At 39.5% G+C, this 17864-nt stretch overlaps 1 protein-coding gene across 23 annotated transcripts in view; it reads left to right on the top strand.

Annotated features, from left to right (window-relative positions):
- msi2b (musashi RNA-binding protein 2b) overlaps window positions 1-17864 on the top strand; it is a 231443-nt gene that overhangs the window by 154557 nt on the left and 59022 nt on the right. For all 23 annotated transcript variants that reach the window (XM_088907278.1, XM_088907276.1, XM_088907268.1 and 20 more), the window contains exons 8-9: window positions 2375-2457; window positions 14772-14886. In XM_088907278.1, the coding sequence (XP_088763404.1) occupies window positions 2375-2457; window positions 14772-14886 (198 nt within the window). The remainder of the gene's footprint in view (window positions 1-2374; window positions 2458-14771; window positions 14887-17864) is intronic.

Raw genomic sequence — 17864 nt, 5'->3', positions numbered from 1 at the left:
AAAAACGAGGCGAATTCAAAACAATGACATCTTTTTTGATTAGCTGACACAGCAGGCGGACTCGGCGGCGTTTAGCGTTATGAAAGCCGTTGATCTGAAAAAGGCCTGGGGCTGGCTGAGCCAGGGTTTATTCCAGAGGACAGGCTTGATCTGCCGGGCAGGGAGAGAGACAGCAGGCATCAAACAGCTTTTTAACTGGCCTGCATCCACCCCATCCTTTGAGCAGAGCGGCAGGAGGGGGCGCTGGTTGGAAGGGAGTTTGGCCTATGAATGGTGCTTTCAGCACTCTGACTGCCTGCTTTATTAGCCTCTGAGTGGCCCCAGGATGTCCTGATGAGGTCGTAGAGGAAGTGCTTCAGAGAATGGAGGTTACTGGATAATCAGCTCCAGATCCTGCCAGAGCCCCCTCCACCCCGAAAGGACTCTGCATATCTGCCACAGCCATTTGCACAGCTTTTTATTTTGCACAGCAACTGCACAGCAACTGCCATACTTATTGGGACAGTAATGTTTGAGAGGGGCTGCATGAAGAAAGTTGTACAATGTGAACTTGCATCACACTTCCGATCCTCTTTACCCCTACAAAGTATTTAATTTACAGTTAACAACTCAGTTCTACTCAACAACTGTATGCTCTGTGCTTAGTCAGTGGCTTTTTAATGCATTTAGCTGCTGGTTAATAGATACAAATGACTTGGTTTGGAGGATCCCGTGGCACTTTTCAAAAGAGAAGGGGTGGTAACTCTGGGGTTACCAGAGCCTGACCTCTCTAATGTTTCCCCTTAACTCTGTTGGCCAAACAATTTCTCACTTCTCCACCTGATGTACTGTGCAGTGGGACTGCAGGCACGAAATGTATTTTACATATATATATTTATTGACTTGTTTTTTTTGTTTTGTTTTTTTAAAGTGTAGTACAAAATACAAGTGTAGATCCCAGAACTTACCTCGGAACTGCGTCTCTGGGCTCCCCCTTCTGTATGTCCTTATTCCACACCCAGTGCCAGCCGTGGTCTGTGGTTTCCCCACTGTCATCCCCCTTATCCTTCTCACTCTTCCTTACCTTTGGAGTTCATTGAACTTGGAGAGAAATGTGAAAACCGTAACATTGCCTGCCAGAACTGGACAGGAGACAGCTTCTGGTTGGCTTTTCCTTATGTTTTTGGAGTCTTGGAAGCTCGTTTTAGTCAAGACCCTGGAGGACTTGCAGACTTTGCATTGCACGTTTACTAGTGACACATTATAGTAGTGGTGCACTATATAACATGGTGTTTTAGAATGATTTTAAGTATACATTCAAGGACTGTCTAGTTGGAAGACAAAACAGAAAGATTTGAATAGTTGGTCAAATATTATTCTTTGGAAAAGTTCAATATCAGTAATTTTGCTCATGGACCACTTCTACAATGAAAATAACATTAGTACTTAAATCTCAGGTAAAGGAAAGAGTTAAAGCTGAATTTCATTTAAAAAATAACATGGCCAGTCTGTGAAATAACTGTGATATTCGGGGCTTACATTAACATAAAAATAAGAGCTTGTTATACAGAGAAATATCAATGAAGGGAACACAAAATACATTTAATGAAATTCAGATGCAAGGCCTAGCTCCATGAATCTCATTAAATAGGCTTTGTGTTTTTTTTCCTTCGCTTTGTCTGTGAAGTAGGCATGCGGTACTTCTAATAATGTCTGAGATTTCGTAATTTTCATGGTAAAAAAACTGTGTACTGTAGAGTACTACATATAAAACATACATCATTAGGTACTGATAAAGCATAAACTGCAGCATTTTTAGAGCTAGACAAAAATGTTAAAATGTATTACAGAGGATGTTAATAATATATAGCATAAATGGTGCTTATCGAGCATACAGTTTATGCCAGTGAAATTCCAGATTAAAATATAATTAAGATTTTATTTGCATTTTCAAAAGTATAGTCTTTAGCACCACAGTTACTTTCAACAAAGCTGTCTCTTCTCTTTCCAGGAGAACATATTTACCGTGACACTTTTTGTCTTTTCATTGTTTTGTGAACGCAAAAATCGTGTAAGCCAATATTCTTCAAACATGCTTCCTGATTAGTCTGCTACTTCAAAGCATAGTGTACATGAGCCAAATTTTGTTTAAAATTGGCTGGAATTTAGCTGCAGGTTTTGGTAGAGTAACAGCCTATGAAGAGGCTTTGTACTCCAGGTTCATTTGGTGGAAATCCATAATCCTAGAATAGGGAAGTAGACAAACAGTTTTTTTTCAGATGCTTAATTTTGAGGGAATGCAGTTCTTGTGTTCACTCTGTATTTATCCTGTATTGCAGAAGGTGCACCTTGTCTAATTGCTCTCTCTGTCTCTCCCTCTCTCTCTTCTGGGCAGGATTCGGCTTTGTAACTTTTGAGAATGAGGACGTCGTGGAAAAAGTCTGTGAAATCCATTTTCATGAAATCAATAATAAAATGGTAAGTCAGTTTCACCTTCAGAAATTTTCAATCTGACCAGATTAATATTTTATTTTCTTTTTAGCAGAACATTAATAAGAGCATGGAAGTTGAGAGGGTAGCACTGCGGTGGGTCTCAAGGGAGGGGGTGGTGGAGGAGGTGTCTGTGCGCCCTGCTGCATCTCCCAGTTGGGGCAGTTGGATTGAGAGGCAGTAGTGTGTTTACGCAACCCCCACCTCCACCCCCCTACTGGTCGGAAACCGTGAAATTGTGTCTGTGAGTCCCGTCTGTCTGCCAGCTGTACCTCCCTCTACAGCTCTGGCACTCAAGGAATGACTCGGTCTCTCACCTCTTCCATAAATTATTGAGCAAGGAAATGAAACTACCTGTGAAGAGTTTTGAATGGGAGCAGACCACTGGGCCAGCATCAGTGCTTGACCTGTTTCTGAGTACTGAAAGTTCTTAGATCTTCCTAAACCAGGCTAGTCCAATGCTTCACTGCAGTAGATGTGGCTGTGTTTAGCGAAGTGATTTTGTGTTTGTTTGTTTCCTCATGCCCCGGAAAATAATAAATGGCACGCAGGAACACCAGACAGTTTCAGTAATTCATTTATTTTATTTTTCATGCAGGGTACAAAATTACAGCTGAATGCATAAGGAAAACAAATTAGTGTTGTCTGCTGGCCTGACTCAGTAACCAGCTTAGGCTAATCACAAAGGCGCTGAGCTTCTTAACAAAGTACTGGGTTCAGATTGGACAGTACACATCTTCCGTTCCTATAAGACAGCTCACCTGGGTTTCCTTTGGAGCAGTCAGGCAGTTTGGCCCCTGACAGTTTTGTGCTTTCTAACCCCAAGGAATGGAAAAGCTCACTTTACGCTTTTGAGCTCAGTGCATTGTCCTCTGTATGTCTTCCATTGCTGTAAGAGCTTCTTGACCGATGGATGAAATTTCTGGAGTTAGAATAGGAATGAAGTGCTTTCTAGATTCCAGATAGATGTGTTCTTCAGTGTGTAAGCACTTTAAACCAATCAATGCAAAATTGCAGCTTTCATTTAATCAGATAAGTGCATTGAGGTGGGGAGAAGAAAAATCATTAACAGCGGTGAGCTGGGTAAGAGTCCTCGGACTGGGGATTGAGCTTGGACTCTGGGAAGATCCCAGTGAGAGAGAAGCCAATATCAAAGCCTTGCATCCCTGGAATGGACACAGTGGTAGCAGATCTTTTAAGAGAATATGATTTTATTGATTTTTATATGATATTTCATCAAATGGTTTCATTGTTCAGGGAGCACAATGTGAGTGCTTTATTTTTTTTTTCCTTTTGCTGAGCATAGTTCTGCCTTCATTGACTGACTGGATTAAATTGGGCTATGAGGGAATTGCGTGCATCGTTAATATCAGTTGTAGTGAAAAGAGAAAAGAAAGATATTTCAAGCGTAGCATCCATTACTGGCAATTTATCTCTCATTAATGACAACTTTGTTAAAGTTTCTCATCTCTCATTGGGAAGCCTGCTTTGATGGTGCAAATAAATGGGTGCTGGAAAAGTTAAAAAAATTGAGGTAGTAGGTAAGGACATTTTAGTGATATCTTTCTCCACATACAAGAATACTGTATGCTTTGGATGGATTCCTGTCTCCCTCCTCTTTTTGTCTGATGTCCGACAAGATCAAAGCAATCTCTGAAGCATCATCTGCTAGGAGCTTGTGTGGATATTTGACTTGCTAATTTATGCGTTTTTTTAAATGCAATAATGATGTACTTCATACTTAGAAACATCTAAGCAATTGTAGGTCCCAGTTTACTGCCATTTCAGCAACAACTGCCTCTGACCCTAAACCCCCTTAACTAAAAGCAATAACAACAATGTGCATCTTCACTGAACTGGATTCCGATGCTCAGGCCGACCCAGCATTAAACTAGTGCTGTCAAGATTTCAATAAGCTGTAAATTGTTACAAATCGTGCCAGATTCTGAAAGGCTAGACCACTGAGACGCATGTTGCCTCATCTCAGACTTGTAGCTCTTCACTGGAATCCTCTTGCTGATCTGTGCCTTTGATTCTGACTCTGGGCACGCAGAACTCCATAAAACATTTAGCAGACTTCCCCTTGCTATAAAGAGGAAGGCTTGAACTGAACAGAACTCAAACTGCTTCATTTTAGCCCTCTAAGCTCTGACACAGCACTGACATCTGGGTAGGAAGAGACAGAAAAAGAAACAAAGGAAAGGGGTTTGGACTTGCTTTGTTTAAAGATCGAAGGATTTTTGGCAAAGAAATCAGAACAATTCAGAAGGATTATGAAAGTGAATTACTCCCTCTATCTTTTATTTATATGTACATCTTTTTCCTACTTTTCAACAAAGACAAGGAAATTAATCCCTATTTTGTTCTTTATTCTTTTGATGTATTCCATTTATGCCACACGTTAAACCAGTCTTACCCAAATCCGTCATTAACAGTGGTGAATATATGCATGCTGTTATAGGTTGTTATACTCACTTGTGTGAAGTACATTACTGAGCCTGTTAAACTCCAAGACTCTCTTCCTTTCAAATCAGTGGAACAGGTCCTTCATGGCTGCTGGGTCTGAGCTTACAGAACCTAAACATTCAGTAAATAAGACTAACATAATAGGTAAAATGATTCATGATAATCTAAAATAAAAAAATAATTATTTGTAATGTTACTTATGAGACTTTAAATGATATTCACTGTTAGTGAAAAGAACAAAGATAACTGAAGTCTAGATCAGATGCGACTCAATTCACATTTTACGTTTAATATATAAACATGAACAAAAATTAATTTTAAAAAAGCCTTTAGTGCAACTACATAAACATCCTATGTGAATAAATGTCTTAATGTTTTTATTTGGGAGTTCAGCTGTCAGGGTGGGAGTCATGCATCCAACTTTTTACATGGATTTATATGAGAAATTAGTTTTTGGTTTGCAAATCAGTTTCAGGAAAGCACCCACCACATAAATCAAGACCTACACTACCTGTTCTCATACATAGTATGTGTGTGATGTTCCAAGAGGAGCCGTTATGATGAGCCGTTATACTGTTGGATACTAACCCATATTGCATACTGTTGCATGTCCTGCGAGGAGTTCCATCTCCCTTTGACTGCTGGTTGCATGAGTGACCCATGATGTATGTCAGTGGTTCCAAATGCTGGTTCTGCTGACCCACACACCTGCTGTTTTTCATCCCTTCCCACCTTCATTAGATAATTGAAGCCTTGCTTGATCAAAGAATATGCTTCAGTTGAATATTGATTTTTTTGTTTCTCATCACAAGTTTGGTATTTTATTTCACTTACAAAATACAACGGTTAAAGCTCCAATGTGTTCAAGAGCCGGGAGCAAAGAGTTTAAATTAATCGGACTACGTCAATGAGGGGTTTGATTATGTAACTGAGGGCTTGGCTGGAAAAAAAAACCAACAGGTATGTGGATCAGCAGCACCAAGACTAGGAACCACTGATATAATTGATGCTAATCCTTTCTTACAAGCTCCTCTCTATGGGGGCTTCATTCCACTTCCATTTTCATTCAAGTGAAGGGAAGGAAAACAACAGCAGTGACTGGGTTTGGCATGAGTTGGCCAGGTTTGGTTGTATTGTATGAAAGTGCTGTGTTGGGAGTGACAGAGTGATCTCTAGTAAAACAGAGTTCAGCTAAATGGCTTCCCAGCACCTTATCCATCTGGCAGCAAAGTGCAGTGGTGTGTACTAAGCTAGAGTGACCCCTGGGTCTCTAGACTTCTGTGCTTCTAGCATGTCATCAATAGGAAGTCCAGCATAATCCTTTGAAGATTGAAGCGGTGCTGTGGCTTTCAGTGGGGTTTAATACGTATTGATGCGACCACAAAATCCCTGCAGTTGACTGGCTCTGTGGCACTTACTCAGTTACACCAACTAATTTTAGAACGGGCCTGCCACTCAGGATGTTATTTATAGGCGCATGGTTGACATGATGGAAGAAGTGAGCAGATCTTGAACTCTTACAAAGGCAGCTCTTCTGGGAAAACCCTCTGTGCTTCTGATGTTATTTGTTTTTAGTCCAGAGGCCTTTGGATAACACATTAAAACCAAGGTCCTTCTCTCTTGTTCTGTTCAGTGTCCGTTTACTACTCACTGACCCTGAAGTCAGTGTGCTCACCTTCTTAGACAAAGTGATGTTGATCTTGAGAGACTGCCATCTCCAAAGAGGCCAGGGTATTTGCTCTCACAGCCAGGAAAGAGTACCTTCTTAGCTTTTTAACATTTTTAACCTAATTTCTGCTGCGGCTCTGCAGGCTCTCAGGAATTTGAAGTAAATCAGAAATTGGAGGGTAGTTGTAAAAAGTGATTTTCTGTTGATGGTTATGTTAATTAAGTAAATTAATTTAACTCTGATAATCTTACATATTCTCTAAATATTATTTAATTACCTTGCCTAATTATTAGCACAGCCAATAAACTCCACTTTAAGGTGCTTCTGTTTACCTTCTTTATAATTGTCTCTCAAACTAATAAATACTGCCACCCAGTGGTTAGTGTCAACAGGAAACTGTGCTTTCAGACAGCTTGCAGGTAGAGGTATTTTTATTTTATGGCTGCAAGCCCTGTAATAGTTAATTTGTTCAACTCATCAGCAACCTCAATTACCAACTCTTATCACTAAATCTTACTGACGGTACTTTGAATACTTCAGATTGATTTTTATGGATGCTGCCAAAGTAAAAGTGTTAGGAGTACAGCAATATGAAATAGAAATATATAAATAGATTGAAAAACAATCTTTCTGAGACACTTTATAGTGACTGCAACCATTAAAGAATTATCTGGTAAAATTAAGATGAGTGACAACAAATGTTTGGATTTGTGGTATTATCTTTGTTATGGTTAAATGTTCCACTCTTATTTTCACCGTTTTTATTTCCACCACTTTCTGCGGTTTATATAAAGTTTCCAATAAGAACATTTTAGATCAACAACAGTATGGACTGACAGTAGCTTAAAGGACACTTGTGTAGGATGATATCGCCGGGATGCAGCACAAGTAACCGTCGTTTAGTCTGGTCAGGAAACCATTAAAATTGGCAGTTTCACATCTGAGATTGCAGGTGTTCTAAGATGATTTGCAAAGCTTTTTTTTTAACAGAATTACTGTATTGGTCTAATGTTGAGAATGTTATAATATTCTAAAAACTTAACATTTTGTTTATTTGCTTGTTTGTTTATGGTGTATAAGTGCATAAAGAATAGCACAGTAGGTGCAACATCAAGATTGGTTCAGGTCAAGATGAATACAAGAATATTCCTTTGTTGTTTTTTTGCTCGTTCTGCCATACTTGATACAATTAAGATTTATCAGATGATACAATCTCCTCGGCCACCACTGTCTACACACAGCACACTGTACAGAGATTTCTGAAACATCTAGCACCCCCTAATCACCTTGAGCATGTTTTTGAATTTTTAATAGAGTTCAGTGAGTTTTGAGCCAGACGAGATTTTCGAATGCATTAGTAGTTGCTTTAATTTCTGCAGACTGTCTGCTAATTAAATACAATAAAAATGAAATAATTTTTAACAAGCGTTAATGGTAATGTTATTTAAGAATGTAACAGCATGGAAAAATACAGGTATCCTACATTATAGTTATTAACAGAAGTTATAGGAAAATATTTATTTTGCAGTCTTTTGTAAGTGATCTTTTTCATCTTTGGTTTCAAGGCTTTAGTATTAAGGGTAAATTGCAGTCTACAATGGATTTGCATCAGTTCCTTAAACAGAATAATGTACATTGCAAAAATTTAAATAATACTAATGATAACAATGCTTTTTTCCTGCTGCATTAGCAGAAGATATACTGTATTAAGGTCTTATGGCTGATCTTTGAAAGAGTTAATAATGTGTCTCCTGTCCAGGCAACCTTGCAGACTTGACTCTCTCAGCTGACCTGGATCCCTGTTAGCTCCTGGAAAGTGCCCTGTCCATTAGCATGTATGATAAGTGTTGTCTGCATCAACAGCCCAAGCAGTTCAATTTAATTTCTGCCTTTCCATGCTGTGGCTCGGGCTTGCAATATCATTTTGAGATAATCTACTGCTGTGAAGAGAAAAGTGGCAGTTCTTGGTTGTGGAATTGACTCTTATTTTCCTTTTTTAAGCACCAGCACATTTACTGTCAGTGAGAGCATGAAACAAACCCCAGACATGAGAGTAAGATGCCTGAGTCAAAGCTTTTTAACTCCAAAAGGCACTTTCAGTAACAGAGCTCTTTTTGCTCATGTGTGCACAGAACATGAATTTAGGTGACATACTAAGAGCAAACGATATGTTAACCAGATCAATTTACATGAGTTTTAAAATTTGTTTTGTTATTGTAAGAATCTGTAGTTTTTAATAATGTTCATCATACATTTAGTATACTTTGTTTTTTTTCTTAGGTTACTGTTCTGTGTTGTAAATATTGTTACACTTCTACTTTGGGCTGTAACTTTGCATCACACCAATCATTTTCAAAGCAATGCTCCTTATTTAAGATTTCAGTATTAACAAAGTAAAAACATCATTGACTTTCCTAAAACTGCAAAACAATGGAATTTACAGCATACCCTATATCTAACTCTGTTTTATAGCTACATAACAGTAGATGAAATAACATTCAAAGAAAGGCAAGTAATAAACTGCTTAGAGATACAACAGTGAGAATAAGCAGCATTACTCACAGTGCAGACAGGTTCATGTGTAATCTAGAGCCAACTCAGAGTTATGATGAAATGCTTTAGATTTGATTTTGATTTTTATTTGGTTTCCTGCACTTGCTCCAGTACAGTAAAATAGATGTACTGTTTTGGAGGCATAAATAGCTTCTGACAGCATTTTTGTGGGTGAATATAGATTTCTATGTCATAGGCGAAATAGCTGTAAGTGTATCAATAATGTACAGGGCCCCAAGTCTCAGATGTAATTTAATTCAAGTTGCTATGAATTATGCTTTGCTGTTAAGTTGAGGGTTCTGGCGCCTTTGGGTAGCAGAGCAGTGGTTTTTGCACCAGGAAGCTCAGCAAACAAGATAGAACATTTTGTCATTTCTGACCTTTCACATGTCAGTGAAATTTATGTTTGGGTGTTATTTCTCATAATGGAATGCTCTGGTGCTTCACATAGTATTTTCCTGGAGGGTGCTTGTGAACAGTGTGATGGTGGGGTTCAAGGCTGACAGTCTTCATAGACTGTCAGAGAGTGACGTTGTGTATTAAATTTATGACACGTTGATCATTTTATTTTCAAAATACTGTACAAAACTTGACTTTCATGCCACAGGTTGCTGTTTACAGTGAGGAATTTGTGGCAAGATGTTATTCTGCTTAAAAAAATGACAACCAGAAGATGTAAACATTGTATGCATGTGTATTAAACTGGAGTTTAATATGAATCACAGTTCCTCTGATCGTGCTTTTGAAAAGAAGGGGGTTGCATATCTTTTGGTCTGCAAAGGTTGTGCATTGCTGGCTCTTGTCCATGACTATGTTCTTCAGAGCTGCATGCTCTGTAGAATGACATTTCAGTGACAACAAAACAAAAAATAACACTCTCCTCCTTTCCTGCTCTAAACTGAGGATACACTCTCCTGTTTGGTGATGATTCCATTCAGAATTGCAGATCTTTGCCAGATCCAATATAGAGGTAGTCTATATTGGCTTTTGGCCAAGGCAGCCACAGAACGTTTTCCACCTCACCGATCTCTTCTACAATGACACCTACAGGGAAGCCTCAACCCCCACACCCCACTAGTTAAGACAATGGTCTTAAGACTATAACACAGGAAACAGTCCCTATGTCCAACAACAGTGGTCACAAGGAGAGTCTAAAGAGTAGATTACAAATTAAGGAAAGAAAATGAGGGGAAAGACTTCAAACTATTTTTTTCTTTTAATGGGCAAGCGGGAGGCTAATATTTCTGCACAGATCAAGTAGCCTCTAGAGCTGTAGCTGTAAAAATGGCAACACAGTGTAACTGACCAGACAAGACTAATGATACTACACTGGGTTTATCCTCCTTGCCAGTCAGGCAATCAGGTCTGATTCCAGGGTGTGATGGTGGCATTGCCTGCCATATTCCAGCTCGATTGGAAACCTGTGGACCAATAAGTGTGGAGCCAATCAGTATAGACCCCCTGTGTTTCATGCATGCTGTTCTAAGCCAGGGGGCACTATCTGCTTCCTGTATATTTCCAGACGGTCAGACCTGATTTATTTTTTCTGTAGATTTTCTCTGTCTACCTTAATAAATGGTCTATATTTCTGCCAGGATTGAAAATAACACTGATTTAGAGACAGGCCTTTTGATATGTGTGTTCTGCAAGGAATGTTAACTCAGTCATTGTGACAATCTCTGCTGAACAGTGGAACATTTGTCTGTTTGTGGGTTACTTTGTTTGTTTAAGTGCCTTTCATGTACCCTGGTGTTTGATTCATGCATTCAAAAATGACTCATTCTGCATTTTTATTTTTTGCATTCTGGAATCAATTTTAAAATAATTCCAGGCTCGGAATGAAAAGAATCCACAGTCTTCTTTACTGTCACTGGCAGTGGCACTATCTGTCAACAAGCTGAACATCTGCTTGAAGATAAAAAGGACAAAGTTGTTCATTGATGTTCATTATAACAGAGAAAGAGCAAATGGCTTGATCAGATTTTTCAAAAATCAGTAACTGATTTTCAGTACTCATTTAACGACCACCTCATTAACCATACTCTGTGATGAATGAATTCCAGACTAAGGGGTTAATTAAATGATGAATGAGAAAGATTGAGGAGATTCAGTGTAAGAGGTGTGTGTGTGCGCCTGTTGAAAGAAACTGACCAAGGCGCACGTCAGAATTTACAAGGAAGTTGTGTTAATAGTGATAAATTAAGTTTCATTCAAATAGAATTGCAGACTTAAGACTGCTAACAGGTCTTAACTAAGTTCATCACACTTTTCTTTCATGGTTCAGGCTAACCTTAACCCAGTCATTGCAGATTAGTGAGATTATTTTTAAAACCTTTGCTAAAGATGTTCCAGAATAGGAAACAGTTACCGAAATGGTCATTTGTGAGACCTGGAAAAAGGGTTAAAAGGTTGTGAAAATCCATTCATATTAGTTAATTCTCCAAGTGTTTAGCACTACGGCTTGCATGAACATTTGATGGGGACATTTGCTCCTACCTGTCTGAAACACATGGGGTAATTTGCTTCCAATTAGGCAGGTAGTAATCACAAGGCACTGCTGCCCACGGCCTCACTGTCTCAGGCATTTAACCTCACATTTCCTAAATTGGAAAATTATTGAAAACTGAAAATTGTTGCTTTCCTGGGGAAAAAACACAACATCAGAAACAATACAAAAAAAAAAGCACCAGTGACACCTGCGATGCAGCAGAAAGGTCAGAAGCAAAAGCTGTTTAAAAAAAGTGGTGATTAGTCTGTTTAATCTGCGTCTCCTGCCTTGACTGCTCTCATTACGGTCCTGTAGGAGAAAGGCATGGCTGTGGCTGCCTGCATGGGAATGGCCACTGCTGAGGGCTGCACAGCAGTGTCCCTTTCACATTACCAGACAGCAGACACAGACAAGACAGGGAGCGCCACTGCTGGGAGGCAAGAGGGTAATAATAGGGCTGTTGCTTTTAGTCCCAGAGGCAAAGTTAGTTTTTAGATTTAAATAAGGTCTGCATGCATGTACTGTAGTGCTTTCTGCACTATACCTGATGTGAACAGAGTAGGCTTTTGGAGTGGGGTCAGGTCAGAGTTGGCAGCTGATCTTCCTGTGTCCTCTGATGATGCTGGTTTAACAGAGTCTTTTTTCATTTTCTTTTTACATGCAATGTATTGCTTATTTTAGTGCTTTCCTTATATGTATATGTTTCATTATTTTTTCAAGGTTTGCCAAGTAGTGCAGTAGTTCAAAGCAGGGCTTTTTTTTTCTTTGTAATTATGCTTTTTCAGGCTGCTTTGCAAATCCAATTATTATGCCATGGGGAGGAGAGGCATGAATTGCTTATCGTCTTGCTGCTGCTCTCAGTGCAGATGAATGGCCAGAGTGCTGGAGCCAGTCCGGGCCATAGGGCCTTCCCCTGTACTGCAGCACTCTGCCAGAGACTCCACAGCCAATTGTGCATTGTGACGAAACCAGCTCTTTAAAGACTGTTTACAGCCCCCCCGTCCCCTCTCCTTGTTACCCTGATGACTGCACAGCCCTCACCCCCAGGCCATTAACAATCCCCCTTCATATTTTCATTAAGAACTGAAGGACCTCATCAACAGAAAATCTGCACCATTCATGTAATTACTTAAGTAATAATGTATAATGTGAGTCGCACCTCTTAACGGCCTGCTAATGACGCCCTGGATTACTGTTCACTCTCAATGGTCATTACCTCATGAGTAAAAAAAAATAGACCTTAGTTATTATGATACAAGTGATCTTTCGGTTAAAAATTAAAACCTTACACCATTTTTATGTAATATATGATTGTGTGGCTTTACATTGAAAATGAAAGTGCCAGGGTAATGTGCATATAGCTTGGGTTTCCACATGTACCGTCTTGTAGGAGACAAACCCAGGATGCACAATGTACAGGACAATACATGAGTGACACGAGAGCATATCCTGCTATAACCCGAGAGAGGCTATGTATAAACACATGAGGATGACAGATGCACAGATGGACAGGTGCCTCTCGGTGCAAGGGGTCTAGCAGACAGATTCTGCAACTTAGTGAACAGACACAGTGTACAAAGTGCTAGATAGACACACAGACAAGGTGTTTTTGTCAGCTCTTGAAATCCTTCTGTATATTTTATAAAGCGATTGCAACGCTGGGAAGCTGTGCGTTACATATAATGCTGCAGGAGATGGCTTGTTGCGTACAGAGATGAAGACTACCCTCCTGTCAGCCTGTCAGGGTGGGATGTTATTTCTTGCTGCCTGACTCGCGCAGTCAGAATTGTTTTCCACTTAACACACGTAGGATCCCACAGCTGCTCCTTTGAGCCGGTTGAGATTCTTGTCAAGTGTGAGAAGGTGTGCCTGTATGTTGTTGTGTACACTGCATGTCTGTAAGGTGCGTATATTCTGTATTTGCCATCTATACGTACATTTTTGTAAAGCAGAGGTTAATTCTGTACTGTAGGTTTCTTTTAAATTGCTCGGATCTTCCAAGAATGAAAGGAGAGAAAGTTCTTTCTGGCCATTTTGGTTTATGACTTCCAACCCTTTTCAATCCTAATAATCTTTGAAGAAGCGAAATAAACATACATGTGCCCTTAAAAGCTTCAAGGAGCCTTACAGAATTCACAAGCACGATATACCTGTACTGTGTAATACATACATACTGTGTTTAAATGGCATTCATGATAAAATACATGCTTTTTAAATATGTCTATGTGTAGTATTAGATGTGTAGATGTATTTCTTCAGTCAGATCTGGCTCTTGTTATGAGTCCTGCTTAAATATACATTGTGTGGGAGTCTAATATGTCAATCAAAGCAGTGGGAAATCAACAGCTAATGGTGAAGACACACACAGCGAAAACAACTGCAGGAGGAAATGGGCCTGATGGGTACAAGCCTGGAGTAGATGGGAATTGAGAATTTAACGGCCTTTGCTTGAAGATTCAAAGCTGCGTGCCTCAGCAAACAAAAAAACATGAAAATATCTTGAAAAACAGGAGTTTAGATTGAATTTAAAAAAACAATACTATTACTTCCACTTTTTGGAGCATTATACTGTTTAATATTTCCATTCGTTCCTTTAGCTTATAGAAAAATGGTTTTACCTGATAAAATACTAATGACACTATATCAGATATCACTATGTTAACAGGCCAAAACCCATTTGAGTTCACAGCAGACACTGAGAATTACGATGATCTCAATAATGGAAAAAGACCTTTCCTTTGAGACAGAGATTTGGGAATGCTAAAGCAGAATTTCTCGAAATAGAAATGCTGTGGGGAGGGAATGGATTTGAACAGTGTTCTTTAAGCAAAACTTGTGACAGGGAGTAACTGTGATAAAAAGCGAGAACCCCTCATATTTTACAGGAGGTTAATTTGGGAAGGAGGCATTCCATTATCATCATTATTTTTGTTGTTATTATTGTGTGATATTTCCATTTATCAGAACATAAAATTGATTTGGATCTAATTCCAAATTCTAAAGCTCTTTGGGATCTTGCTTTTTGGAAAGTGCTGTACTGTATACTGTATGTGAAATGGCCATCATTGTTGTTACCATTAGTTTGCGGCTCATTCCTGTGTTCTGTTTCCCTTGCTTTGCCCACAGGTAGAATGTAAGAAGGCCCAGCCGAAGGAGGTGATGTTTCCGCCCGGCACGAGGGGTCGAGCCCGGGGGCTGCCCTACACCATGGACGCCTTTATGCTGGGAATGGGCATGCTGAGTAAGTGTGCAAGGCTGCCAACCACATCACACATACACATACTGTATAATACAAGACAAGCACTGGGTCACTCCTGTGGCAGGTGCTTGTACTAGCTGGGCCATTTATGTATTTTTTTCATTTTTTTTTTCATGAAAATTCATTTTCTTTCCTGATGACGTTAAAAAGCATTTGATGTGAATTGCAAAGTAGGCATTAGCATTATCTCTGAAGTTAAGGGTTCTGGACTTGTTTTGAAGAACAATTAACAAGCTTTATTAGTGTATCAACTGTTCAATTACAGAGCCAAAGGCACCAAGTTCACAACTGAAAGTTCTATAAAGTTTTTCAGACCTTTGGTACTTTCTTAAAAGACTACCAGCTCACGGTGAGTGAATTATCATTTCCTTAGTTAAACATGTAAGCCAGGATTACTGTAAGAACCATTTCCTGTATATTGCTAACAGTGCAATAAGGAACTCCATTGGTGCACTGCCAGTTTGGTTTGGTGCACTTCCACTGGCATTAAAGCCAGTGAAACATTTAAAGCCAGCCCCGGTTCGCAGTGCTTACTGTATGTCTGCTCTGCACCTCTGGCAGTAAGACACTGGAGCGGAAGAGGCCATGATCACAGGACCATGGCTCCATCTCCATGCTCCACTCAGAGGTGCTAAACTTGTTTTGACAGTGCAGTTTTCTGTAGATTTGACAAGAACAAGACAGGCACACAGCCGCAGAGGGTGTTTTTCCCCGATCCTCGTCTCTGCTTTAGTGACAAGAGATAATTACTCTGAGATTGATCGTCTGCTGAAAGTAACTGAAGCAAATAAATCGTTTGATGCTGGGTGCGGAATCCGAATGGCGGCTAATGGAAGCTGCAGGATAGGTCGTCCCGCCTGTAATTTGGCTTGATGAAGCATCCTCGCAGGGCTTGCGTGAAATATGCTATTGATATTCAGCCAGCCCCATTGCCACTGCGCGAATCCCAGCCCTAAATTCACCGGAGCACAGCTATGCATTACAGAGCTAAATGAAGAGGAAAATTGAAGTAATGTTATATTATAAATTTATGATTTCATCTGCCTGACCTCAAGTGTGCTGAATAATGGGATATGGATATCACTGGCTTCATTTAGGGGTCTGCCTGTTAGTGTATTTCATCTTTATCAAGTCCCCCTTAACCTCCCAAACTAATTATAACAGCTTAGCCCATCGGGTCAAAACCACTAACCTAAAACGAGTAAGTTTGTTTTTTTAATTATTGCTTTTTCTTCTAGCAGTTGTGATTGAGACTAAATTTAGATTTCAGAATAGTTATAATCTTATTAATAGATATCTGGATCAAAGCCATGATGAAAGTGAGAGAAGTTTAAAGTTGAGGAGTCACTGGAGTGGATTAAGGGTTAGCATATTAAATGCATCGTTATTTAGAGGCACTCTTATCTTAATGAAATTGGAAAAGCAGGATAGCGAAACATTTTCTTTAAAACATTTGCATAAAAAATCAACAAGACTCATTATTTAAGGAACTGTGATTTCTTATTTGCCAAATCTCATTAAAAACGCTTCTCTCTTCCATTGTTTATTGCACGTAATCAGGCCATTTATCTTTATTGTGTTATGCCGCATGTATGTTTGCTGAAATTAATACACATTTAAGTCTGTGCGAAATATGGGTTTACCAGATGGATAATTGATTTTAAAGTGAATCTGAACTGTTGAGCCATAAAATAGGTGCATTAGCATGCATATTAATAACACAAATAAGAGAGTGAGGAAGCAGCATAGATGAAATGACAGACTTTATTTACAGTAATACTGGGAGAAACCATGACTAGGAAACAGCACTGGCGCCTCATGGTTTCCCTCTCTTCATCATGGTAGGACTTCAGGTTGGACCAGATGCTTAGCTCTGCTATTAAAAGTGTAAGTACCAATAGATTTTGTTCTTGCCTGGTTAACTGCTGGGATAAAAGTACACAGTGCAGCAACTGCTTCAGGAAAAGCTGTCAGTTTTAAATCCATTTTATCTGCTTAACCCATATCATTCGTACATACATTTCTGGAGACCAAAAGCCCCAAGGTTATGCATGTGATATTTATATGCATGACATATTTACCATAATAATGTGTGTGAAGCATGTATTTATTTAGAGTTTGGTGCAGCGCAGGAGGGGGTGGCTGGGCTGTGGCAATGTGTGCAGTCAGTGATACTGTGACTGATGTCTTCCTGGCCCCGGGCTGCAGGCAGGATGCTGTTCTTTATGCTGCTGACGATCCATAGTTGTCCCATGGTACCCTGAGGTGCTGGCATAGAAGTGTGTTAATCCCCCACTGTCAATAGTACCGAACCAAAGTACATTCATCGTAAGCTCTTTAAATGTCAAAGGAAAACCCTATGTCATGTATATTTAGCATGAGAATCTGGCATTTACTCTTCTTGCTAAAAAGGTACAAAGGGTTATGTTGCTCAATGCACTGTAACTAGTCAAGGAAGAGGGGCAACAAAGTTATGGAGTTTCACCCCTCCCAATGTGTGCAGTGAAGCAAAAACTTGTTTCTGAAATTTTTGAAATATAAAACAGCAAACTTTACGAGACAGGCAGAACTCTTTATTGCAAAATTGATTTTGAAATTCATAGTTTAAATTATATGTGGCTGCTTAAAAATGCATTGAGTTCAATGAAAGGACATCAGTTCAGTTTGGTCACTACTGACTTCGAGGGGAAACCCATTTTCACCCGATGTAGCAATTTCCATTTGAAAACTCTGGTGCTTTCTTTATACAGCAGCTCTTGAGTAGTGCCCAAATTTACCGGTGCCCATAAATAAACATTTCTATTTTTCAGTGAGGCCCACATTCCACAAGGCTCACAAACTGAGTAGCAGGGTCTCGTTTAAGTAATATATTGCCACCCAAACACCTCTGCAGTACCATTGTATCTGAGAGTAAAAGGCAGCTTTTCAGCTTTTAAGGATTAAATTGAAGTTTCTCATGG

This window comes from Atractosteus spatula, chromosome 27 (assembly GCF_055471065.1).
Source record: "Atractosteus spatula isolate fAtrSpa1 chromosome 27, fAtrSpa1.hap1, whole genome shotgun sequence".
Lineage (NCBI taxonomy): Eukaryota > Metazoa > Chordata > Actinopteri > Semionotiformes > Lepisosteidae > Atractosteus > Atractosteus spatula.
This window is presented reverse-complemented; position numbering and strand designations above follow the sequence as displayed.